The following is a 27,082-nucleotide window of genomic DNA, read 5'->3' as shown; positions in this document are numbered from 1 at the left end:
TTTCATAGCACTATTTATTGAAAAGATGATTTTTTCCTCATTGAATTGTCTTGGTACCTTTGTTGAAAATAATTTGACCAAATGTGAGAGTTGTTTTCTGAACTATTTTGTTCATTTGGTCTATATTTTTTTGCTTATGCTAGTACCGTACTGTTTTGATTACTGTGGCTTTTGAAATGGAAACATAGGAGCCCTTCACTTTGCTCTTTCTTTTCAAGATTGTTCTGGCTATTCTCAGTCTTTTACATTTCCATATGAATTTTAGGATCAATTTCTTAATTTCTGCTTAAAGGCAGGTGAAGTTTTGATATATATTGCATTGAATCTGTAGGGTAATTTGGATTGTATTGTCATCTTAACAATATTAAGCCTTCAAATCCAAGAACATGGGATGTTTTTCCATTTGCTTAATTTGCTTCAACTTTATCTTGTAGTTTCTTTGTACAAGTCTTGGAACTTCTTTTATTAAGTTTATTTCTAAATACTTTATTCTTTTAAATATTTTTGTAAATTGATTGCTTTATTTTGGGTAGTATATAGAAATACAACCAATTTTTGTATATTGATCTTGTATCCTGCAACTTAGTGGAGCTGTTTATTAGTTCTAATAGCTTTTGATGTGAATTTTGATGTGAAATTATGTTATCTGTCAATAGCAATAGTTTCTTTCAGTCTTCCTTTAATATTTTATTTCTTTTCCTTGCCTAATTGCTGTGGCTAACATCTCCAGTGCAAAGCTGAATGTAGTGGGGAAAGGAGGCATTCTTCTTTTGTTCCTGGTTTAGGGGCAGGGGGAAATTCAGTAATTCATCATAAAGCATAATGTTGAACTGTGTATTTTTCATAGATGGTCTTTATCTAGATGAAAAAATTCCTTTTTATTTGTAATATTTTTCTTTTTTGAATAGTTATTAAATGTTTTCAAATGCTATGTCTGCATCTACTGAGATGATCTTGTGTTTTTGTCCTTTATTAACATGATACATTCATTTATTAATTTTTGAATGTAAAACCAACCTTGAGTTTTTCAGGATAAACCCCGCTTGATATAGCACTTTTTATGAATTGTTGAATGTGGTTTGCTAGTATTTTATTTATCATTTTAAATATAAATTCATAAATGATATTGGTCTATAGTTTTCTTGTCTTGTGATGTTTTCGTCTAGAATTGCTATAAGGTAATACTGGCCTCCAAGCGAATTGGGAAATATTTCCTCTATGTCTACTTCTTAGATATCATCCAAAAGAATGTAGTAATCTAATGTTGAAATTGTGAACTCTCTCCAGGTAGTAGCTCACTGTGTCTAACAGATACAGAGTAGTATTTGGAATTAGATCCCCATTCTTTGTGGAATCTTGCCCAAGTTATTTAACATTATTGAGCTTTACTTTCCTTATCTGTAACATAGCATTATCAAATCTACACATAGGATTTTATAGAAACTGGCTAGTAGAATCCCTGGCATAATAACTACTTGATGTATGGCTACTATTATTTAAAGAACATTTTGGCCTACAAATCAATAGTGAGAACTACTGACCCATCAAAGATTTTATTTGCACCCAGACCTGATGATTAAGTGGTATAAAAATTGTTGTATTTGAAATAAAAGTTTTCATTAGTAAGGATATTTCAAAAGGTATCAGAACCCAACCAAATTTTTAAGGAGAACTGTTTAGTTTAGATTTTAATTTAAGTTTTGGTTCTCATTAGAAAAGTAACTTGGCCTTTCTTTCTTCATCTTTAAGATGGTGCAGATAGTATCATGATGGGTATAATATTAGGAATAATTTTCCCTCTTCTCTAAAAGTAAAAGGCAGTCAGAGTACAAGTTTCCTTTCGTCTTGCCTTTCAGAGATAGTTTTCCCACTGAGGCTGAATTTTACCAGATTTGGTGTTCCTGCAGGATGTTCCTTAGGGATTTTTAAGGGGATATTTCCCCTATAATTCCTAATCACTGATACTCTTCCTATCAGGTTTACAGAAGAAAGTACTGTATTTTATTCTTCAGCCAGACTGTGGGATGATGGAATAATATTGTCACAGAATTCTTGGAAAGTAGATTGCCTTTGGTGTCTACTGGTATTTTTTGGTTTACCATACAGCATAGGGACTGTGTCTAGATTAGCTGCCATAAGGCAATTATCAGTTTTTAATTAGCCTTTGATGATATTTTTAAAAGTTTTATTGACTTGGCTATGACAAAATAAGGTGATTAAAGTGGGGGAAAAAGGACTGTAAACAACTTGTAATTTTAAAAATAACTACTTATCAACAAGTTTATTTGTCTTAATTCAATTGAGTTTTTTTCCCTTAAAACAGATTTATTTGTAGATGGGACATAGTTCTCTAGATCCCCCAAATAGGTAGCTCTGATTCTTAGAAAGCAGTTTCCTTAAAATTTTCAATCTGAATTTCCAAGTTATTCCCTTTTGCTTGACTTAAATCTCTCATATTCTAATTAGAAAACCTAAGCCCATGTTCCATTTTGGGTCCTGAAAGGCAATGCCTAAGCTTTCTTGGCAAAATATTAGCAATGATTGTATAGAGAATTCCTATTTTGGTGAATGGTTTGGAAGAATGTTACTTTAGTGTAATCTGCCTGTCTCTTGTGATCTTCACAGAACACAGTACTCACAATGGGCTCCTACAAAAAGAGGGGAGGTGGGCACCCCAAACTGCAAGACTTGCTTCATTGAAAATGAATGGGAAGAAGGCAGGGAATGATTGGCAAATGTAGGTAGCGGTAGCTTTAGGAATTCTCTCAGACTGGGAGGCTTTATTAAGCACAAATGTAATAATTGCTCAGTACTTTATTTCCTGCATTTTTAAAGAAATGGATAAATATACTCCTTTGTGGAATTATGTTCATGTGTCACATCTAGAGACAAAAACTAACAGACTGATGTTTATCTACAGTCACACATTCCATGTTATTCTCTGGCATTTTTCTTTTCTCTTGTGAAATTTCTAGTTCTAGCTAGGAAGTAGCCACATTGAAACAATGATTGCATTAAAAATCCACTGGAGGAACAGCGATGGAAAAAGTACCCATTCTTAATGGTAGCTGAGCTTAGATGAGCTCAGTATAATTTTACTGTATAATTTCTACTTTTCTATAATTTTAGATTTCTTTGAGAAGTATGTTTCAATGAGTATTTATAACTTTAAAAAATGAGTTTGAATTTTATCTAAATAAAGAAATCAAATGGATACATCAAGTACCCTAGTCAGTCTGTTCCTTCAAGCTTTTTTTACTTAGTCAAACACAATGCTGATTATCTTAAATACAATGATATGTAATACTTCTTAGCATAAAATACATACCAGGATTAAGATACAGAATATAATTTTTTGTCAATCTCCATTTTTTTGCAACATGTAGCACATAGGAGAATAATTTTAAAAATAAAAGTACCTAAAATGTATTAATGTTTGAATGTTAATTATTTACTATTTCCTCTTTTTCTTTGTCTTTCACTTAGGTCAGGTGATTGCACAGTGCTTAAATATAATTAACATAAGAGGCAACATAATATAACCCCTTGACATTATCCTAATCTCTTATTTTAAGTAGAAATTATTTTTGTAAGTATTTAAAAAAATTATAGTAACTGTTATATATAATTGCTTTGGTGTTATATAAGTTTTTAATAGGTAACTTCTGTGTGGTGTTATTTGGTTAGAGCCCTCAGTATATTGGAGAGAGGCTTTCTCATTTTAAAATCAGAAATAATCAGTAATTGCCTATATGAAATGCCTTTCATAAATCTTGAGAATCTTGGAGCAGTAATATATACATGTACATGTGCATGTGTATGTATACACAATTACTAGGGTTACTCTTAGATGCTAGTTCCTAGTTGGTGAAAAAGTTTGGTCTGAGATTTAGGAATTAAGCCTTTTTGCATGATCCTGCTTTGCCTCAGCAAAACCACATATAAATCTGGTATAAAGAACTTTGGCTTTTAAATGTTAAAAAATAATTGGAGCAGATGGGTACCTAAAATACACTTTTATAATAGGAACAAAAAAGTTTAATAAATCCACATTCATTTTCTATTTGATTACTAAATATATAGAGTTTTTAGTTATGGCCTGTCTGTCTCAGAGAAAGCATGGTTGTCTAAGTATGTGTATGTGTGTGTGTATATTTATATATATGAATTGCTCAACTTTGTTCTTTCTGTAAAATACTGCAAGATTGTGTGCATCTGCAAGTTAAAACCATATAATACAGCAGGCTAAATTTGAACAGAATTTGATTGCAGACCTGTTTTTCTTAGTTCTGTCAATAGAAATATAATTTGCTAGAATGCGCTCAGGATTTTTTGAACAGCCCATGAAAGGTAACAGGGATGTTAATCTCCACTTCAGCCCTGGCAACTTCACTCAAGTCCTTGGCATTCAGAATCAGAAGATAAGCGGGCTTTTGTCCTGCCCCAGGGCTTACCACCACACTCAGAACTACACCTGTTAATCAAAAGTAAGGAAGGCAATGTTAAATTAAAAGAAGAAGAAGAAAAAAAAGCCAAGGACCATAGATTAAATGTCACTGAAATCATGTAGGAGGTATTACATTGACAAATGAAGAAAACAATATTACTTGATATTTTGTTCTGGCTCTTCCACCATCTGCTGTATGACCACCCTAAAGAGATCTTTCAAACTCTTTATATTCCCTAGACTATAAGCTTTAGGAAGGGAGTGACCATATCTGTCTTGTCTCTGGGATTGTAATTGGGATACTTGCTGTATCCCAGTAGCATACTACAATTACTAAGACATAGTAGCTATTCATTAAAATCTTATTGACTGCATGGATCTGTGCTCTTATTAGTAACATAAGATTTAACATAACTTACTGCAAAAAAAAAGTGTTGCGACAATCAGATGAAAAATATATATTAAAAGACTTTGGGGGCGCCTGGGTGGCTCAGTCGGTTGGGTGTCTGGCTTCAACTCAGGTCATGATCTCACAGTTCGTGGGTTCGAGCCCCACCTCAGGCTCTGGGCTGACAGCTAGCTCAGAGCCTGGAGCCTGCTTCGGATTCTGTGTCTCCCTGTCTCTCTGACCCTCCCCTACTCGCGCTATCTCCCTCTGTCTCTCAAAAATAAATTAAAAAATATTTTAAAAATTTAAAAAAAAAGACTTTGAAAACAGTAAGGGATATTATTTCTATAGTCTCCAAGACCTAGATAGAAGCTTACTTTCTTCAAACAAAGTGGGAGCAAATGTTTTGCAGTTTTGTCTTTTGGGTTCTATATGTAAAATCGTTCAGCATTAAATGGCTCTATAATTCTTTATTTTATTCATTTATCTGTGATTTTCCATATTTTAATCCTAGAGAGTATAACCTACCTTCCTGTCTCAGCTAATCAATAGTTAATAAAGATGGATGCTTTGTAATTGAGTTGCTGTGTTATAAGCTGTAGCTCTGGCTTTACTAAAAGAACAAACCCAAAGCAGAAGCACAAAGCCTCATTCTCATTCTCTTTGATCTGTTAGAATACTCAACTTCTCTCCTTAGAACTCTACCCTTTTTCCAGAAATTTATCTAAATCAGAAAAGGCAAGCACTTAGAATTCATGCTGTTCTCTCTTCATCTTCCCTCCAGCTAGAGTAGACATCGATGTTCCATGATGACACAGATGGTGCTTTAACATTTTTTCATGAGTAATCAATGAGATTGGCCACAGGTGAAACTTAGTTTCAAATAAGTTTAAATTCTTTAGTGCTTCCTATTCAGTAGTATTAAGGATAAAGTCAGATGTTAATCTGAATATTAGGGAGTAATCACTGTGGCTCCTCTCCTAATGCACTAACATATAGAATTTCAACAAAAAGAAAGTGTTCAGCCACATCCATTGCTTTCATTACCATCATCTTCCTCCAAGGCCTCTGGGTGAGAAACAAAGATGGGTTCTGATGGGTATGAATCAGGCTCTTGCCATACCCAAGTTTCTTTAGTTTTAACATTCAGCTTACAGAGCTGCTTGTAAGAAAGAAAAATCAGTCAATTAATCAGTCAATGTGCTTTACTTGACTAGTATAGGACATAAACTACTTTTCTAGCATTAGGTGAGAGGGATTAATTACCCTGTCTGGAACAAAGTGATTCAGGCCAAGTCCATATGCATATGTGTAAGGTTTCCCACCATACTTCTGGTAATTGATTTGAGGAAACTCAAATGCTACAAAATAGAGGACATGCTTAGGAAATCTCAGTTAATTTCTGAATGGAATAGTTTGTTCCCTTGCTAGATCATCTCACCTTGGCGAGGCCCTGAAAAGAGAACCTCAGGTTCCAGCCAGATAGTCTCGTCACTGCACAGAATTGCAGTGGCAGTTGTGTTGGGGAGTGTGACTAAATTCTTGCCTGTGTCAGCCTAAGGAAAGAGGATAACAGAAACCTCAGTGAGAAGGAAGGAAAAATCAAGCAGCCATAAATGTAGTCTTTCTGAATTTTGTCTCCTGAGTTCTTTGTCTCTTAAGTGGCCGCGTAGGGAGGAGCAGTGCAGACAACCACAGGCAGGTAAGCCCAAGCACGCCACTGGGAAAGCTGTCTCTCCCCGGGTCAGTCTCTTTCCTTGGGAAAGTGGTCGAACCTCTGGGCCCTTGATCGTCACCTCTGTACAACGCAGTTCTCCTCAAGGAAAATTTAGGGCTGTAAGGGAGAGCCTCTAAGGGGAAAAAAAGTTTTTCTGTAGAACTACAAAAGACTTCAAACACTAGGGATTCATTTACAGTGTTTATGTCCTTTATAGTTAGAGATAGATTTTGATTTTGCTTGAAAAAAATCATATAGTTACATTGTCAAAAGGAAAAAGAATATGTAGAAAAACTCCTGGACCAGATGTTGTCTAAGGAATTCTGTCACCCCTTTACACCACTCTGTGATTTTCAGATTCTTTTATGGAAGGATACCATGAGCTATTTCTAAGAACATATTTATTTATTATCCATGTATCAAATGCCAGAGTGCATGTTTGTGCTAGATTCTGTTTCAGACATTTGGGATATTTCAGAGAATGGAACCCCTCTTCTCATGAAGCTTGCATTCTAGTTGGGGAACATAAACAATACATATACTTAAAAAGTATATAGTGTTTTGTGAATATAGGGAGGAAAAGATACAGCAGAGTTAGGAAGATCAAAAGAGTGAACGGTAGGTGAGTTACAATTTTAATTGGTGGTGAGGGTGGGCCTCATCGAAAAGGTGACATTTGGGACAAAACCCTCAGGGAGTGAAGAAGTCAATAGCGCAGGAAGAACATTTAAACAAAGAGAATAAACAGTGCAAAGGCCTAAGGTAGGAGGATGCTAAGTATGCCTGAAGAACATTAAAGAGACCAGTGTGGCTGCAACTAATTGAGCCTGGGGAAGAAGAGCACGAGAGGAGGGTAGAGCTCTCTTGTGTACAGGTTTATAGGTCATTGTGAGGACTTGGTCTTTTACTCTGAGTGAGTGATGAGAAGCCATGGAATGATTTTGGGCAGATGATTGACATGCTATGAAATTTAAAAGAATCACTCTGGCTGCTCTGTCAAGCCTACCCTTGGGAGTAGGGGGCATGCAAGGGTGCAAACTAGTCTGTCATGTAGTGGTCTAGTAAAAAGAAACAGTAGGTCAGGCTAGGCTGGAACACTGGAGTCCGTGAGAGCGGAAGGTAGAGTCATGAGGTCTCCCTGATAGACAGGCTATGGGGGTGGGGAAGAGGCAAGAAATTAAGAGAGGAGTCAAGGATGACTCCAATGTGTTTGGCCTGAACAGTTGGGGTTGGAGCTGTCACAACACAGATGGAGACTACTACAGGTAGGATACATGTTTTGGTAGAGGAAGAGGAGAAATTTAGATTTTGTCTTACTAAACTTGAGCCGTCTATTGGACATCCAAAAGGGGACATGGAGTTGGTAGTAGCATATATGAAACCTGAATTGAAAGGAAGTTGAAAATGTAAAAATAGGCTGCTTTCAAGTATGAGTCTTTACAAAAGGAGTGAATGTACAATAAGAAGATGAAAAGAAGGGCTGAGTTCTAATGTTCTCCAACATTAAGAGGTAGATCTAAGAAGAGGAATGAGGATAGCTGATGGGGCCAAGAAGAGTCAAGAGGAGGATTTTGTAAGAGAGCAAGATAATAGCAGGATATGAGTGATCCAATGAGAAAGGAGAGTGATGGTACAGGAAAGGGGGAGAACTGCTTGGGTGATGTCCTTGAGTGGGTAAGGAAGAGAAAATGGGAAGGACTAGTTCTGGGTGGGATGACAGATAATTCAATACAAGTACAGATGCTGGTGGGTGGGTAGATGTGGTGGCAGGAGTATAACGTTCTTTTTTGATTTCTTTCATTTGTTTCAATAAAATAGGAAGCAGAGCCATCAGCTGAGTATGAGTGTGGAGGTGGGAGGTGTTAGAAGTTTGAGGAGAGGAGGGTGTGAAATACTTAACTAGCCAAGTGGGAGAGTAAATGAAGTTGAGAAATGTAGCAGTGAGGGTTGTGGTCATGTATTTAAAAATGAACCAATTAACATGATTGTGTGTTTCAGCACCTACTTTCAGCTTTGGAGGTAAAAGTGTAGAGTAGGTGGAGAGTTGGATTTAAATAGGATTATGGTTTTGACAAATGAGTTCAGTAAAGTAGGAAAGGTAATAGAAATGAAGACCTATATAAGATCATAATTGTTGACAATGGAATTTTAGTTAAGTAATGAGGAAAGGTAAGTTCTCAGTGGGGTGAGGTATAGTAAGAAGGTAGGTAGTAGGTTCAGTAAATTGGAGATTCCTGGCAAGAATCACAGTAGGACAAGTGATCTTAAAAGATAGGAGGTGATAGTCAGGGTATGTCATGCACAAAACTAAGATTTTGGAAAGAGCACAGTCAGAGGTAAGTGCTATGAGGTCAAGTCTGTGACTGTGAGGAGTGAGTGACTGAGATAGAATGGAAACCATGATCAGTGGAAGAGGTCAAGGAACTCAGAGGCCAAGTTGTTGGAAGAATCACCTATGATGTGTATATGGAAATGACCGAGAGTCAGGAGTAGATCTGGGGAGTGTGACCTTGAGCCAGAGGGGGAAGTGAATGGGTGGTAGTTCATAGATGACAACAATAATGAAGGAATGAGAGTTGTATATACTGACTATATAATTAGCTGAAGTGAGATTAAAAATTAGAGTATTTAAAGAGTAGATGAAAGGAACAGTGAATCTCGATGCAGAAAAATGGGACAAAGACAACCCCTACCCTTACCTCAGGCCAAGTGGTATAAAGGCTATAGAAGACTGGAGATTGCTGCTGGAGAGATCAGTGTCCTCAGAAGAGAGACAGGTTTTGATTAAAAAAAAAAGTAAGAGGAACATTCTGAGAGGAGGAAGAGGGGATTTTTTCTGGTGGTGTATTATGCATTAAAAGGAAATAGGAGAAGATTCTTAGCATAAGGAAGGATGGGCGATAAGGAGCAAATAGAGAAATGGAGAGAGTTTTATAAGAGTTTATGAAATGGAGGTTTAAGGCATTTGGTGGTGTTTTGGGGTAGAAGAGATCAAATGCTTATGTCAGACATTATTTATGAACTCGTAAGTTTAAATTGATTATCTTACTTTATTCTATCTTATTTTTTCTATTGGTATATAAAGTTTTTTAATGTTAGAAGTCTGTAACGTTACTTTTGCTTTCCCCAACAAACTAGCTTCTCATTTTCAACACCCCCACCCTGCTACTTTTTTAAATAGATACAATTATTCTTTAACCCTGAAATCTTACTTCTGAGGATCTATCCTGTTCATACATCTGTGCATGTATGAAATAACACATATACAAAGTTATTCCTTATAACATTATCTGTAACAGCCAAAGATTGGAAACAATTCTGTTGCTCAGCAGTGTGGGACTTGTGTGTGTTCACAAACAGGATACTGTGAAGTTGAAAACAGCAAGACTTTCTGCATAGATTGTTAAATGAAAAAAAGCAGGGCACAAAACAGTGGATACAGAAAGTTACTTTTTGTGTATGAGAATGGGAAATAATAATTATTTGTGTATATCTATCTATCTATCATCTGTCTTATATCTGCATAAACAAACCAAAGAAAAGGAAAGACATGAAAAGCTACACATAGAAAGTGAGTGGGGATGGTATGGACTGGATGCAGATAGAAGTTGGAGTGAGATTTCCCAGGGTGTACTTTTCATATCATTTTGATTTTTGACCATTTAAATATACTGCCTATTCAAAAAAATAAAGATATATTTTAAAGTTTAATCAGTAAAGTGGAAACTTCACTCATCTTGTACTCTTTCCTCTCCTTAGCCCTTCCCTCAGTATCTTTCTTATCTCTCCTTCTTCTAATTTATGACTGATATTTTACTTTATTGCCAGTCTTTTCAATGTGGACTATAGTAAGGGCTCCCACATCCTACCAGTTGCTCATCTTCAATGCCTTGAATCCTGATTTCTGCTTCTCCCTCCCTCCTCCCTAGGAGCTCACCAAATCTAGTGTGTGGTTTTAAGTCTTCATCTTGCCCATAGCAGTGGGCACTGATGAAATCCTCTTGCCCTATTCAGAGAGGCCTTGCCCTCTCTTAGCTCTAGCTAGGGCTCTTTAAATACTTTCTCTCCCCCTCCCTTGCTGGCTTCCCCCCCCCCCTTTGTTTTTATACCACCTTCTTGTATATGACACTGTCCCAAACTTCCATGCCTGGCCATCTTTTCTTCTCTCAGCATTTTCTGGACTATCAAATTCTTCATTTTTAAAATAAGCAAATGGGTAAGTTGAAGTGAGATTTATTTTTTCCTGCTAGCAGTCTCATCTATGTGTTCTCATATATTTGATCATCATTTCAGTATCAGTAACTATCAACCCTAATTGATCTCCCAAGTCCCTGCAATGACATATTAAAGTCCATGAAGCATCTTTCATGAAGATGTTTTGATACTGATTTTGTTGATGATGATGATGATAATGAATATTTATTTACATTTGCTTTGTGTCAAGGGTTCTGTTTAATAACTGACATATATCAACTCATTTATCAGACACAACAACCCAGTAAGATGGTTATAAATAAAGAAAAGGAAATTTAAGAAGGTTAAATGTTTCCCTTTACAGACAGAGAGAAAGAAATTTAAGGTTAAATCACCCAGCTAGTAAATGGCAGAGTGGAAACTCAAGCCTGGCTCAGTTTGACGTGAAATCAACCTCCTTACTCATTATCCTCTCCCTTTCTCATAGTTTTGCAATTCATATTTGTCCCCACACCTGCTCTGCCTGTTATACTCCCTATTTCCAAAGGTATCACTATTCCAGACACGTAGGCTTACGGGATCTCTATGATATTTTGCATATCAAAGATTTAATTCATTTCTCCATCCAATCAAATGCAAGACTTTTTTAATTCCACCTATAGGAGCTCTTATTTTTGTCTGTGTTTGCCTGTTCCTAGTACTACTACATTTTCCGTCGCCTGAGTGATTTTAACTGTCTCCTTTCCCAGGTTTCTATCTCTGTCCTTTTACACTTCTAGTATTACTTATTCACAAATTTATTTTAGAAAGTCAAGTTATTAAAGCTGGAAATGACCCTAGTTATTATTTAGTCCACTTTAGTTAGATTTCAGAGCAGGCAACTGTACTTAAATTGATTGAGTGACTTGCTTAGGGGAGGCAGACATTTAGTAGTAAAGATAACCATGAAAATAAGTACAGTTGGTACCCAGTCCACCAGCTCTGCATATGGTTTCTTTCTGCTCGGAAGCTTTCACTGTCTCCCATCACCTGCCAAATAAAGTACCACCTCTTAGCCTGGCCTTAAAGCTTTCAAAAAGGGGCGCTAGCGTGGCTCAGTCTGTGGATGCTCTGACTCTTGGTTTCAGCTCAGATCATGATCTCACAGTTCCTGAGATCAAGTTCCACATAGGGCTCTGTGCTGTCAGCTTAGGATTCTCTTTCTCCCTTTCTCTCTGCCCCTCCCCTGCTTGTGCTCTCTCTCTCTCTCTCTCTCTCTCTCTCTCTCTCTCTCTCAAATAAGTAAACTTAAAAAGATGCTTTCAAAGATTAGCAGCCTGCTTTATTTTTAAGTTTATTTATTTATTTTAAGAGAGAGAGAGAGAGTGAGTGTGAGTGGGGAAGGGAGAGGAGAGAGGGAGAAAAGAATCCCAAGCAGGCTCTGCATTCACAGGGCAGGGCTCAAAATGGGGCTCCGTTCCACAAACCATGAGATCATGACCTGAGCCAAAATCAAGAGCCAGATATTAACCAACTGAGCCACCCAGGTGCCCTGGCCTGCTTTTTAAGCTTTTTTTTTTTTTTTTTTTTTTTTACTGCCCTCCCCTCCATGTGTTCTACTACTTATGCATATGTTCTAACTAGTTGGGTTGCAGTTAGTTCATTTGCTTTTCTGCCCCTCCCCACTTCTCTGCTTTTTCCTCAAACTATTATTCCTGTCTTAAGTTGATCTTCAATTTCATCCTTTCTGCCAGAATATTGCAAATGACTGTGTTCCATGAATCTCTCCAAACAAGTGTGACTGCTCCATCCTCTGAATAGCCAAAGCAATTTATGCCTCCCTCACACTACTGGCCTCATGCTGACATGTGTTATCGTTACTGAATCACCTTCCTCCTCCTTACCACACTAGGTGATGAGTTCCAGGAGAACAGGAGCATATCCTATTGATGTACTCACTGAAATAATTAGTACAATGCTCTGCTACAGTGGGTAATTAATAACTATTGGAAGAAAGTGAAGGCAGGGTCTCAGGTGACATTAGCCATTTTTCATCGTCACTGAATTTCCCTATTTTACAATTGGGTGGTCTTTCTTCAGACAGTGATGACTATACATTTAGGAAAATCTTTCCTTTTTCCTCTTTTTGAATGTGAAGACACTGAGATAAGGAATATTTAAGTTAAACTATCTTATTTTATTTCTTTAATTTAAAGATAATGGTGATTTTTACCATTATTAGTAAAATAAGAGATTACTAAAAGCAATGGACTTCTTCATTTGGTATTTTATGGGCACTCAGCTACATATACCAGAGATGTGCTTCCTAAGGGCAAAGTTAGAAGTGCTTTAAGTCCCATACAGTGTAATACCAATCTATCTTTCCAGGCCCTCTGCCCCATGCCCATCCCCCCGTGCTCCTAATGTATCAACTCCACCAACTTCTTTATATTTCTATATCAAGTTTTGCATTTTTTAACCCCTCCCTGCCTTTGTAGAAGCTCATTTACCCCACCCTAACCTCCTTTTCCTTTCTCATTCTTCATTGAGTTTACAAGCTTGCTTAAGAGCAATAGTGTGGGTTTACTTTCCAGTACATCTGATCTAAGCTTTGAGGACAGTGTCTTACATTCCATGTAGTTGCCTTACCCATTTTTATGTATATATTTTATATATACATAAATTACAGTGTATGTTCTTATATCTATTGTAAAGATTATATTTTTCTTCATTTTCATTGATAGGTATTCTAGCACACTAAAATTCCTTGATGTTAATCTAATATCTAAAAAGAGAGCCACTGAATGCAAGGAAGAAAAAGCAGAGATGAAAAGATGACTGCCGAAGGCTATTACTGGTGTTTATCTTATAGTGATATATTCAAGTGGTTTGCAGAAAACCAAAATAATGGGCTGAACTCCCTACAGGGGTACTTTTTAATGCTTCATTTCTTTAGAATTTCAAATTATTTGAATTAAATTATTTATACTATTGACAAAGGATCCTAGGCATCAGTGGTCTGCACTATTCACTATTCATGGCTCTGCTGCTTTTGGCTTTTGCTAAGTCAGGTCACTCTTCAGAGCTTCCATTTCCTCATTTGTTAAATGAGGGGAGTTGAATTAGTATATTTTTAAAGTTCCTTCCAGCTCTGAAATTTCAAGAGTTTATGTATAAACATAAGGCAGGAAAACAAATCCTGAGAGAGATGGAACATTCTGGTTGTATCTGAATTTCTGTGTAGATGGTGGTTACCTTGTCAATATTCAGGGGAAGTACATATCTCCTAACTTCAGGCTGGGGAGCCTTTCTGGCATTTTTTTTCACTTCTTCCCAGTTCTCACGTAAATTGGCTAAATATAAGTAATTATAAACAAATTCAAATCTGCAAAAGTAAGAAGTCAGACATGAGCACAGACAATTGCCAATGATTTCAGAGAGATGATCCATCTTTTAAATGAACAAGCACTTGCCTGTCCTTTGTTATCTAACTCAGAAACTGCTAATGACCCGGGTATATTAGAGCTATATCCTCTTGCCCGTGCTCATGCTGCATGAAAGGTAAGCAAGCAAACCAACCAACCAACCTGCCTAACGGATATGTGTAAATAACAGCAGCCTTATATGATACTTTCTTTCTGTTCTACTTCTCCATCATCATCTGCCTGTGTCTTTAGAGGCTACTGTCTTTTTAGTGACTTGGTATTCTGAAGAAAGCAGGCCTTTTTCTTTCAAATCCAGAGTGAGTGGAGTTCAAGCTCCACCCCCCCTTCCCTGCCCAAAGGGATCTTGTCAAGATGCTGTGACATTAAGTGTTAAGTTTAAATTTACTTATGAGGTCATAACATTTTTTAATTTCGTGATATGTTCATAGACCTGATCAGTTTTCAATCATTAATTATGGTTTTGATGTTCAGTTTGTGAGTGCTTCTGATTATCTAGACTTCCTACTGCTTTTTCAATTATATTCTATGACTAAAGCATACTTCTTTTTTTGTTGTTGTTGTAATTAGGATTATATATTGAGAGCAGCATCTCTGAAAAAGGTCCCTAATTTCTAGGAGTGGCTGGAAATATAACATTATCCAATGTCCTTCCTTACCCTTTCCAGCAACAGAGATCCACAATCAGAAACTCACTGTCTTCATAAGTATTGATGTGATGGAAGAGATTAAAGGAAGAAGTCCTGTATTTATTATTGAGATACTTTCTTCTTTTCTTGTCAGCAATATGAAGCCAAACCTTGAAAAGTGAGGAAAATGTTTTGATGGGTTTAAAAAGGAAAACAGTATACATGATGAAACACCTTTTTCAGAATCATAAATCTGGCAAATAAATGGAAGGCTTACCCCCATGGTTTCATTGGACTCAAAACAATCCATGTAGTTGGCTCCCCAAAGACTCCATGAAGAAAGGAACTTGAACAGGTTAATTTTGACTGGTGTCTCCACAAAAACAATATAGTTGGGAGTCAAACCAAAACTGTTTAGAAACACAAATAAACTTGTGAATGGGAAGGGCCGATTTTCAAACCACAAAGAAATACGTGCACATGAGGTATGCTCAGTTACATGAATCAACAGTGCCTACGTGAAATTAATTACATTTAAATTTAGGTTTCTGCAAGAAAATGTCATGATCAGGATTGGTATCAAAGGTAGGCAAAGCAGATCTTTAAACTTGAGTTTTCCTGAAGATTCATAGCAGGCCTTCAAGTTACCTATGGACGTAAGATGGCTTGAATCGGTCACTGCAGGGGAATTGTACAACGACCTCTGACTTGCTTATTGGATCTTCCTTGTCTGAAATAAAGCGGTTTTAAAAGGCTTTGGAAAAAGCCTCTCTTTTCTCTTAATACAAAGCATTTAGAACAGCTCATGCAAGTACAGAAATACATTTTCAGGTCTTGATTTTTTTAGAGCTTATTTTCATTTTCTCAGTCATTGGCGTTTCTTAGGGAAATTTCATGTGAAGCTGCAGTCACCCAGGAAAATCCAAATAGCAGCAGATTTGGAAAAAGTGCACTCATAAAGTGTTGTGGCAGGCAGAGTACAGTGGAGTCACATCTTACGACTGGAGGTGGTAGGTGCTAAGTCAGGGAGTAAGGGAAAACTTCCGTATGGTCAAAATGCCTTTTATAATCTCCTGTTTCCTACAAAGTATAGTATATATATGTGTAGTATATGGTATTAGCTCTGTACAGTAATTCTTAAGCACATTAAAGTTTGTTTACTTCTAGTCAGTGGTCTTTAAACCTTAGTGTGCATCAGAATGACATAAAGAACTTCTTAAAATACTAACTGTGGGCCCACACCCAGAATTCCTCGTTTAGTCAACTCTAGGTGGGGCTCTGATTTCTAGTAGTTTCCCAAATAATGCTGATGAGTCAGGGACTACACCTTGAGAACCATGCTATGCAATAGTAACAAAAATCCATTTTTATTCAAATAGTCTGTCACCAAGGTGGTTATCAAATTTCTGGCAATGATTGGAGGATGAATGGATAACTCTAGGCTACTCTCTTTCCTGCTTCAATATTCTTTCTGTATAATATTGATAGGAATTAATATATTTGTTTGGAGTTTTGGGAATTAAACACACAAAATACTTAGTACTCTCATATATGTGTACATGCAATGATGTATACACATACGTTTAAATTTTAATTTTTCCTGGCACATGAATAAGTGCTTAATAAATGTTTTCTGATTTTGAATTTAACTCTTATATGTTCAAGTACACATATACACAATATTTTTGAAACACTGTAGAATACAACTTGGCCACTCACTATCCATATTTTCAAGTTGTCATTTTCTGCTATGGTGCCCTTGGCCATAGGTCCCTGGTAGATAGGGGCAAGGGCAATCTGAGAATAATTTAACCATGCATGTATAGTGCTATCCTGGTATTCTGATCTTGTATTTTGTATTTTAGGTTAACTTTCTCATAATATAGATACTTGTTTTAGGAAGAATCAAATTGGTAAACTGACCTGCTTGTAGTGGAGGGATCTTTACAATATTGTAGGCAATCGAAAAATTTTTCCCAAAGCAATTACCAATGTTGTAAACAGTTCCGTCACTTTCAATATGGGGGTGAGCAGTGGCTCCGTTGACAGAGACATAGTTGCAGAGATCAACCTATGGAAGGAGAGCAGAAGTCATCCATGTAAAAAGAAAGATTGTATTACCCCTTCGATCCTTAGGTCTGTCCTCACTGCTACCACTTGCCCCTTCATCCTAAGTGCATTTTCTCTTTCTTTGCATCTTTCTGGGATCTACCATCTTTCAAGTCTACCTGCATTCCTGTTTTCAGTGCAGAGCTCTCCTCTGACTCCCATGCTGACTCCCGCACACCTCTGAAATCTTGGAGAGGTCCCTGGCTGTGCTCTTCAGTGTATACCAGACACTGCTGTAGTTAGTTACTTTCCTTTTGCCCATACAAGTTGTCCTCAAAGTGGTAGTTTGAATCTTGGGATTTCTTTGTATCCCCCTTATTGTATTAGTGAATTTGTGTGAAATTGCTTATATGCAATAATTTTATTTTACAAAAATGGCAATTTTGTGTAGTATAACCTAAATACCAAACCCATTGTCTTGCAGAGAGTATAAATTTGGAACTGAAAGAAACCACAGGGTTCTATTTAGTATAGAGTCATAACCTAAATAGACTTCAGGAGAACCATGAATCTCCTGGAATTAAATGCAAATGTTTTCGGAGAGAAGATTTAGCTCTTTAATTCAATTTGGAGTCTTATAAGAAATTCAGAATCACAAATCTAGCATAAACCCCTCTGTTTATAGAAAGAGTAATTGAGGTCCCAGACAGGTCAAGTGACTTTTTCAAGGATACAGAGCCACATCCTGACAAAATCAGCACTAGAATTTCTACCTGGAACTAGCTCAGTACAGATTTATTGAATGAATAATTGATGAGGTATATATTTCTTTAACCACAATTCTTTCTATTTGATTAGGGGAATGTGGTTTAAAGGTAGTTTTTTGCATTCTTATTTAAATAATAGGCAATAATTCATTCATTCATCAAGTACTCATTGAGCCAATATTACTGTGCCAGGGTCTAGGAAAACAGAGATGGTTTTTGCTTTCAAGAACTTCAGTCTAGACTTGTGCTGTCCAATATGGTAGTCACATGTGGTAATTAAAATGCAGATTAATTATGACTAGATAAAACTTTAAATTCAGTTCCTCAGTCATATTTGCCACATTTCAAATGCTCAATAGCACTTGGACAATGGTATATAGAATACTGCCATCATTGTAGAAAGTTCTATTTGATAGCACTGTGTATAAAATATAGTGCATTGCTGGTAAATGCAAAATGGCATCGGTAGAGAAGTGCATTCAACACAGACTGAGAGATTAGGTAGGGTTTTTTATGGGCAATGACTCCAACTAATGCTTGAAAGACAAGTAAAAGTTAATCAAGTGGAGAAGGATGACAGTGTTCTGGGGAGTGGGAACAATAACGTATAGGCATTGAGTTGTGAAATAGCAGGTGCTGTTTGGGGATTACTGGTCATTGAACATAGCTGCTGTGAAAGACACGCATGCAGGAGGAGAAATAAGAATCAAGTGGTCACAAAGCCCTGTCTGGACTTTATTTTAGAAACTGTGGGTGCCTCAGATACAGCACCACATTTATACTGCATTTTAGAAAAATTGCTTCTACTGAATTAAAGAAGTTGTATTTAAGTGAATCAGGCTAGAGACAAAGGCACTGGTTAGGAAGCTATTTTAGCCATAGTAATTAGAAGTTTCAAGTTTTTAAAACTATATTTTTATATAAAGTGAGGTTACAGTGCTGTTGACAGTGGAACCTGACTCCTAATAAAGGCTACTTTAAAACCATACATGAACATTATATTTGCAGTTATATTACCATAGCAATTTGAGTACAGGTTCACTTATCAGAGTTAAATGAATGGTTCAGACCTCAGCTCCGTGGTGCCTGGTGGTTTAGTCAGTTAAGCAGCTGACTCTTGATTTTGGCCCAGGTCTTGATCTCACGGCTTGCAAGCTGGAGCCCTCTGACCCACTACGGGCTCTGAGCTGACAGCAGGGAGTTTGCCTGGGATTCTCAATCTCTCTCTCTGCCCCTCCCCTGTTTGCATTCATGTGCTTTCTCTCCTAAATAAATAAACTTTACAAAAAACAAACAAAAGAACTCAACTTCAGTTCTCCTCTAAATGATCTTATATGATTACAAACGTACATGAAAACCAAGATGAGCTATTGAGAGTATATGTTAAGCCTTAGTAAACCAATCAGCTAGTGATACAGAGACTTAGTATTGAGACTATTCTTCCTTTCTATTTATACTATACTGAATTTCTAGTTTTGGTCTTAAATTCCCCCTAACTGGCCTCCTAACCATCCCTTATCTCTTCTTTCTTCCCACACAGCTTCTAGATTAAATATCCTAAAGCACAGCTTTGCTTACACCACTTTTCTGGGCAAAAATTTTCAGTAGCTTTCCATGAGCTCAACAATTTATTCCAAATTTTTGTCTTATCCATGTTATCTTACCTATTGATGTATCCTTTGCATCTAGTATAAATTTTGGTACATAGAAGGGACTCAATAAATATTCATGTCACAAATGAATGAATATATTAGGCATTTTAAGGTTTTTCTCCAACCCACTTTATAAGTGTTTACAATTTCATAGATGAAGAAACGAAGTTTGCCCTATGTCACATAGCTAGTAGTTGATGACAAAGCAAGGAGGTGAAACAATCTATCTGACTCTCATGTTCTTTCCCCCAAACTGCACAATTAATGCTAGGGTGCAAATTCTAAATTCTTGAGCAATGTTGCCTGAGCACTGTGTCCTACCTGCTTAATTGTCTCCAAGGTCTCAGGATTAATCTTTGTAATGAAGTTGGTCTCTGTGCAGGCATAGTAATCTTCCCCTACTGGGTAGATGTTAACAAGGGCATTGTCAGTGACCTCCACGCCTCGAAAGTAAGAAAAAAACCTGAAGAAACAAATGGACTTTTCAGCCCAGTTAACGTTCAAGCCACGAGAGAAAAGGGATAATGTAAAACATCTTTAATAACATGCAGTTCAGTTTCAGTAACCTGGAAAATATATTCTTGCATGGATCTGGGAAAGCACACGTGCCAAATTCCGTTATGACGATCCTTTTCTCAGTCATTGCCCGTACGTAAGCATCAGTGCGGATGAACCTGAAGGACACAGAGACATGGCAAAGCTATGGGTCATAGGCAGGCGGGTCAGTGTGTCTATGTGGAACCAAGAATGATCATTCTGTGTGTTCTTATCAAGTTGGAATCGTAAATCCACAGCATGAAAAAGAAAGAGCATTGTCGGGTCACTTTCTCAGGGTGACTAAGAAAGAAAGAGACAATCCTATGAGCTTGAATTTATGTCTTATAAACCTCCCAGTGACAGATGAGGAAATTGAGGCTCATGGCTTTAACTTGCTGTGTCCAAGCAGGGAAATTAAGCAGTTGGCATATGTAATGGAGCTAGGTTAGAACTCAAGTCGACCCGAGCCCGGAAACATGCATTTCTCCATATCACACTGCACAGTGAGTAGTTAACATAGGACCTCTGACTTCCTATAGCCTATAAACCATGAACCTACACTGAGTGTAGAAATATAGAACATGGTGTGCTGAATTATAATCTTTTCAATCTCTCTTATGTCACTCTTGTTTTTCTCTTCAATTTTAAAATTTATTTTGCTAGTTTTAAAAGTAGGGCATTCTTGAATCCAATATCTTGCACAGGCAGAACTCCCAAAACATATCCCATACATTGCCTAGGATTTCTCACGTGGAAAATCAATTAAAATCTGATTTTGTACTTCCTTCAATCTGTATAATAAGTGTTTTAGATTTCATCGATGAAGAAACAGTCATGGAGAGGAAAAAGTACCAAGGTCTTTAGGGAGCATATGAAAGCTTTCTCTGACTTCTTAGCTAAATTTTTGCTTGACCTGATCTATTTCTCTTCTATTACTGTCTGAATTATCCTGACTACTTCAAGCCTCCATTTGCTCTTCAGATTTCCTGATACCTGTGGTGATCAACAAAGCGTCTAACAGGTCTGAATATTAAAGCACAAGACTAACTATTTATTATGGTGTTAATAGGTACTTCCTGGAGAGATGGCTTAAGCCTTCAAGCCTTTTAGCAACAATCCCCTGTTTTTAGAAAACTTCTCTTTTTTGTTTCATTATGACATAATTTGGTCCTTTCTTCTTTGTGCTACTACCCCCTCCTTCCCAGGGGCCTTTCTGATTATTAAAAAAGAAAAGGAGGCAGGAAAGCCAATGGTCTAATAACTGTAACAGTAACTATAATAATAACAATGACTTATTATTATTGAATGGTTGCCAGATGCTTCATTTAATCCTTGTAATGAATCCCGAAGTAGACTCTATTATTTCTCATTTTAAAGATGACAAAACCAAGAATTTGAGATTAACATCTTGCCGAACATTGCCCACCTAGACAAGTAGTGTCTGGTAGATATAGAATTTGAAGCAGGGCATGGTGGACCCCAAAGCCCTAGTTCTTAAGTTCTTCTTTATCATAGCACAGGTCCCAGCTGCTGATGCAAATGCACTGGCCCAGTGGATTCTGAGAGTAAGCAAAGATATAGGCACCCTCTTGGGTTCAAGAGGTTCAGAGCACATAGGAGGAGGAGCTGAGCTAGGTCTCACCCCTAGGAGGAGTAGGACCTAGCATTCTTTACCTTCTATGATATGTGACGTGTCCTTCTTTAAAGTCAAACTTGTGCAGGAGGGCTTGTCCATCAAACAGGTGGTAAAATGGTTCAGATCCAACTTCAAAGAGTCCTGGCCCACATCGAAGGAGACTGCCAGTGAGCCAGAGGGGGATCCTGCCTACGATGAAGGCGAGACACAGAACATTCCTTCTTACTCCTGCCGTTTGCTAGGCTCATCCCTGGCAAGGTGCAGTGTTTATATTAGCAGCTCAATTGGGCAGCCTCTTTGTAAGGCTGGCAGTGATTTTCATTCCCAGCTCTCATGGTGGGCAGCCCTGACAAAATGCCTGCTGACTTGACTCTCCTTTCACTCGGAGACCAAGTGATGGGAAATGTCGCAATGCCTGAGTTTGGATAAAGGGTTGGAAGGAGACAAGGAAAAGGACCTTGAGGAAAATGGATTTTCCACCTAACAGATTCCCCCAGATACCAACACATTTTTCTTTTAAGAAAAAAATTTAAATTTCTTGATATATTTTAATGGAGGGAGGAATAGGAGGGGTAGATTAGGAGACGGAGTCAAAACACTATAAAAAGGTATTTCTATAGAAGAGGACATTTAAATAAAGCAACAAGAATACCAGCTTTTTGAAATCTAGAGCAGTATTCCATTGAGGGTACGGGCTACTATCCAGATTAAGGTTAACCTGCTGCAGCAGAAAGTGCACAGGGCTGGGTGTCAGGGACCTGAATTCTAGTTCAGGATTTGCCATGCGATATCTTGGGGGCACAGTGTTCTCATCTGCAAAATTAAGGGTATGCAACAAAGGCCTAAGGCTTTTAGTTTAAGCAGTAAGCTTTGTGCCCTTTTATCCATTGAAAAGTGCAATGTTTACTTAATCCTTACCAACTTTTTTAAAACAAATGGATTATTCCCTACAGTTATACTTGAGCAGCCTGCTTCATAAGAATTTATATCTCTGATACAAACTTTAAGAAAGCATGACTTAACTAAAGGCATAACATTAATTTCATTGTTAGAGCCTAAATTGTTAGCATGAGATTCTAGCTGAGAAAGAGCATTTGGCTCATCTCTTCTATTTTATAGAAGAGGAAATGGGGGGAAAGAGACTTGCCATATCCAAGCAAGGATGCTGTATGGATCATATGATGTCTTTGAATGATGCTAATATTAGTAATAATAACCACTTATTGATTGCTTTGTGTTGGATATAAGGTGAACCTTCCAATTAGCCTTATTCAATCTTCACAACTTCCTTAAAAGAGGATTTTTCATAGCTAAGGGAATTGAGCTTAGAAAGCTTAAGTAACTTGTGAGATTCACAGCTAGTAAAATAATGGAGATGCAGTTAGCACCTACATCTGTCTCCAGAAGCAATATACCAGGCATGAAGCCTAGCACCCTTTATTGTAGTATATCCATATGCCTGTCACCAGGTCTTCATTCATCCAGACACTGATGGAACAGACATGTATAGGAAATTTTCTATGTGCCAGGCACTGAGTGGGGGACAGTTTGAAGATGACAGAGGTGTAGTCTCAGTCCTCAAGGAATTCCAGTCAGGCAACATTTTTCTATATCAGGGAAATAAAAGGTCAATGAGAGGAAATGGGTTTCCTATATAAAAAGGTCATACCTCCAGATTTCCCTCTCTGTAGCCCACAGTGTGAGCCACTACTGAGAGATGCAATGAATAAAAAGCAGGAGAAGAGGGATTTCAACCACAAAGAGAAGATGGTTTTCAAGACTGGTGAGACCAACCTGTAACATGAGCCGTGAGCGGTGAGGACAGTTCCTCCACAGTTTCGAACAGTTTCTTGTAACCACCAGCAGGATGTTCAACTCTGAAAAGGTGGAATAATGGGGAAGAAGCCCATGTTGATACTCAAAGAAGTCCACTGAAACAGAGGCACAGCTTCAGGAGAGAAGGCAGTCTCTGGATCAATGACAGTGCACCACTGCCAGGCTAGCCTTTGCTGGGAGCACATGGTATTTGGGGCATTGAAAAAATCCTCAGGTTTGCAAAGTGGGGCCCCTGGGTAGGTCCTCCACGTTTGATGTGAGAAGAAATGACCTCCTGTTTAATGTCACAGTGGACTTAATTCTGCCTTCTGCAGTTTCCCCATATTTCTGAAGACAAATCAATTCATCCTTTTGCTATCACTTCTCTTCCTGACAGAGTCCTTCCCACAGAATTACCTTGTCCAGTTGCTATTCTCAGCACACTGCGTTGTTGATTCTCTTGCCTCATAAAGAATCTCCAAGAGGTGGGAGATGACAGTTTTTTGGCTTAGTAACTCGTTCTTTGTTATTCACCTATATTATACCATCATCTGTTCCTATTATCCCATTTCTTCACCAGTCTTCAAGAGCTACAGTACTCTTTAAAAATAGTTTGAGTAGGAGATTCAGGTCATATCTTTGCTTATTTTCTGCCTCCTCACTTTGGCTCCATTTTAGAACTTCTTAGAGTGGGAACTCTGATCAGACACCCTAATTCTGATAACTATCTTTTATTAAGCACTTACTATGTGCCACACACCATAAAAAATAACTTTGTATGCTATTAGCTCATTTAAATGTCACAACACCACAATGGGGTAAATACTTTTCTTATGCTCATTCTATATATGGGATAGCATACACTATAAAAAGTTAAGTAATCACACTGCTAGGAAATGGCTGGAACCTAGACCTGCCTCATTACAATCTTCATGCTCACAACTGCTTTCAAGGCCCATTCACAAAAATCCCCCAGTAATTTAGACCAAATGCTACATATTTGCTTCAATATATAAATAGGGGAAGAAATTCCCCCTGTCAAGGCTGGGGGCCTCCCATAAACAGGCCATCAATCCTCTTCAGGACCTCTTAAAATAGCCCATTTATTATCGACCCACTAAGGCATTTAAAAACATCTCCCAGAGATACTTACTGGATAGACATTTTCTCTCAGTGGAGGATTGAGAGTTCTGGCACGAAGTGCAGAATGAGGAAGCAAGTCCTCAACCAGGGGCCTTTATATGCCTTCTAAGTCTCTCTAAAAGGAGTTAGGGCTTTCCAAACCCTTTCCCACCCCCTCAGCTGAGAGAAGGGGAACAGAAGTGGCTTTCAGCACTTAGATCCTCCTGATGCTTGAGCATTATTTGGGCTTGCCGTTCCCATAACAGTTTTTTGGCTGTTTTCCAGAGACCTCAATCCTTCCCAAGGAGAATGACAAGTGGATTGGAAAGAAAGAAGCTGTGTGGGAGTGGCTAGCATCAGGCCTGAGCTGATCCAGGTCACCCCACTGGAAACTGGCACCATTCTCTGGCACTCACCTCCCTCTACCACCTCTGTGCCCTCATCTTCACCCTCATTTATTCATTCCCTTACATATTTCTTGAAACATCTATTACATATCATCTATGGGCCAGAAAGGGGTGGGGCATCGTCCCCATCAACACAGATGTAATTCTGCAAGGAAAGCACAAAACTAACAAGCTAGTGAACAAAATGCTTTAAGTGCTATGATTTGAAGAAGTATGGAGTGTTATGGAAGCATATTGTAGTACCCCCAATCCTCTCTGGTTGCTTTATTGGCCCCATTCAGCACCCTAGTTACAATGAGGCTGAGGACTTTATGTCCTTCTGATTTGCTAAGGATGAGCCTTTTTCATGTCCTTGCCTGTCGCTAATGCTCGCTTGCTCTCCACCTCACCTTCCGGTTCATTGGTACGTGGGTTGCCCTCAGAGAGTAGATGGTATTATTTCCTTCATATTTCCATAAGCCTCAGTTTGCCAGAACAGACATGGTACTGCCTACTGTAAATTGACAAAATGTACACTATACCAGCTGATGTCTTTAACATTTTTTGAGAAACTCATCATCCATTTTGAAGTTAAGAAGTGGTTATAGCTATTCACCCTAGAGCTCTTCAACTAAATAATTAACCTGAGCATTCCCAAGACAGAAGATAAGAGCTTACTTTTCCAGCCTGCTTTACAGTGAGGGTACAGACTTGTGATGGACTCCACCAATCAGAGGAAAGGGCAGAGGTGCTCATGGTAGTGCCAAGTGCCCAGCACCAGCTGTGTCTCTGCCCATTCAGGGCAGTCATAGTGCCTCTACGGAGCCATTCTGCATTGGGGCCTGGAGTATTATCACTGGCCTACTATTATCCAAGCCCCATCCATCAGCCATCTCAGGGATTCTATTAGGTACCTAATATTTAGAATATTTGTGTGCTGTTTGAGTAACTGAAGTTGGTTTCAGTGTTTAGAACTAAGAGCTCTGTATCTGTAAAATGATGATAATGTAGGATACTGTAGTATCACATAGGATGAACATCTGTATCCTATCCCAGAGGATTTTTGAGGAAGTCTCTAAGCTGAGATAAGAAGAATATGTACAAGTTAGCCAGTCAAAGGGCAGGGAGAAGAGTGTTCAGGCATAGCTGGTAGCATTTACAAAAGTCTAGGAGTGTGATTTGGGGAAATGGTGAAAGAAAAAGCTAGATTAGAGATCACCATAGGCCAGATTTTGGAGAGCTTTGTAAATTATTTAAAGAAATTGAGACCCATATCTTGAGAACAGAGGGACTCACCAAAATGTGTTGTTCAGTAGGGTGACACAATCTGATGTGCATTTTATTGAGACATCTTTAGTTACATTGTATTTGTAGAATGGGAGACTTGGGTAAGATAAATTAGAGACCAAAGAAGTGAAGGTAACTTATGTCAGGGGATGCACTGGGGTTGGATATGAATGATTAGATTCAAGAGATATTTAAGAGATGGACTGATCAAATTTTGTGATTGGTAAATCCATTGGGGAAATAAAAGGTAGAAAAATGATGACCACTAGATTTCTGGATTGAAATATGGCACAAGTACTTGAGGAAGTACATAGTGTGTGTGTGTGTGTGTGTGTGTGCGCACGCGTGTGCGTGCGTGTCAGTGAGAGAGAGAGATGTTTTAGTAATGCAGAAAGAATAAATTCTGATTTTTTATATATTTATTAAAGAAATATCACTGGGGAGTGTAATAGTTTGAAGGCTTCATAGGGAAGTAGAGTGAGTTGGAATCTAAATGACAGGCAAGGTGTGGACACAGAGAAGATGGAAAGAATATCTGGTAAAGGGAGCAGAGTGAGAGAAGGCAGAGTAGGCAGTTTAGGAAGCAATGTTAAAAGGAATTTCTATCTCTTGCACCTTTTCTGTTGTTTTTTATTTTCTCGGAAGTGTCTCTTTTTGAACAGAACAATGGGCCATGTTGTGATACCTGTCCACTGTCAGTCCACTGAAGAGAAATTCCGGGAATACCATAACCCAGCTACTTTTCTTCATTTTACCTCCCAGTGCAAGGGGCCAAAGCAGAAGGCTTTGTGACAGCTAGGTGCTAGACAACCTGTACCAGCTAAAGGATGAAGCACTGACAAACTGCATTTTCTATTGAAGAGCATTTTCCGGGAGATAAAAACCAATCTGACGAGGGCCCAGGACTGTACCAAATGCTTTTCATAGGTATCCCTGTGTTGCGGTTGGGATTCTGGGGCCATAGCCACCTTGTTTAAGAACGGAATTGATTTGGTGAATTTTGAGTTTAGTTTTGCATCTTTGGTAGCCTTTAT

The 27,082-nt window shown here is 38.0% G+C and overlaps 1 protein-coding gene across 1 annotated transcript; it reads right to left on the bottom strand.

The window, feature by feature from the left end:
* Positions 1–2,799: 2,799 nt before the first annotated feature.
* RPE65 (retinoid isomerohydrolase RPE65) lies at positions 2,800–24,418 on the bottom strand. The gene is made up of 14 exons (XM_029948249.1): positions 24,407–24,418; positions 23,233–23,315; positions 21,477–21,627; positions 19,832–19,939; positions 19,587–19,728; positions 16,721–16,868; positions 15,446–15,527; positions 15,075–15,207; positions 14,828–14,967; positions 13,981–14,110; positions 6,277–6,391; positions 6,102–6,196; positions 5,883–5,994; positions 2,800–4,474 (listed from the first exon to the last, which is right to left on the bottom strand). Exons 1-14 carry the CDS (start codon positions 24,415–24,417, stop codon positions 4,323–4,325), a joined length of 1,602 nt encoding a protein of 533 aa, XP_029804109.1. The 5' UTR covers position 24,418; the 3' UTR covers positions 2,800–4,322.
* Positions 24,419–27,082: the final 2,664 nt, after the last annotated feature.

This window comes from Suricata suricatta, chromosome 8 (assembly GCF_006229205.1).
Source record: "Suricata suricatta isolate VVHF042 chromosome 8, meerkat_22Aug2017_6uvM2_HiC, whole genome shotgun sequence".
In the NCBI taxonomy this organism is placed as follows: domain Eukaryota; kingdom Metazoa; phylum Chordata; class Mammalia; order Carnivora; family Herpestidae; genus Suricata; species Suricata suricatta.
This window is presented reverse-complemented; position numbering and strand designations above follow the sequence as displayed.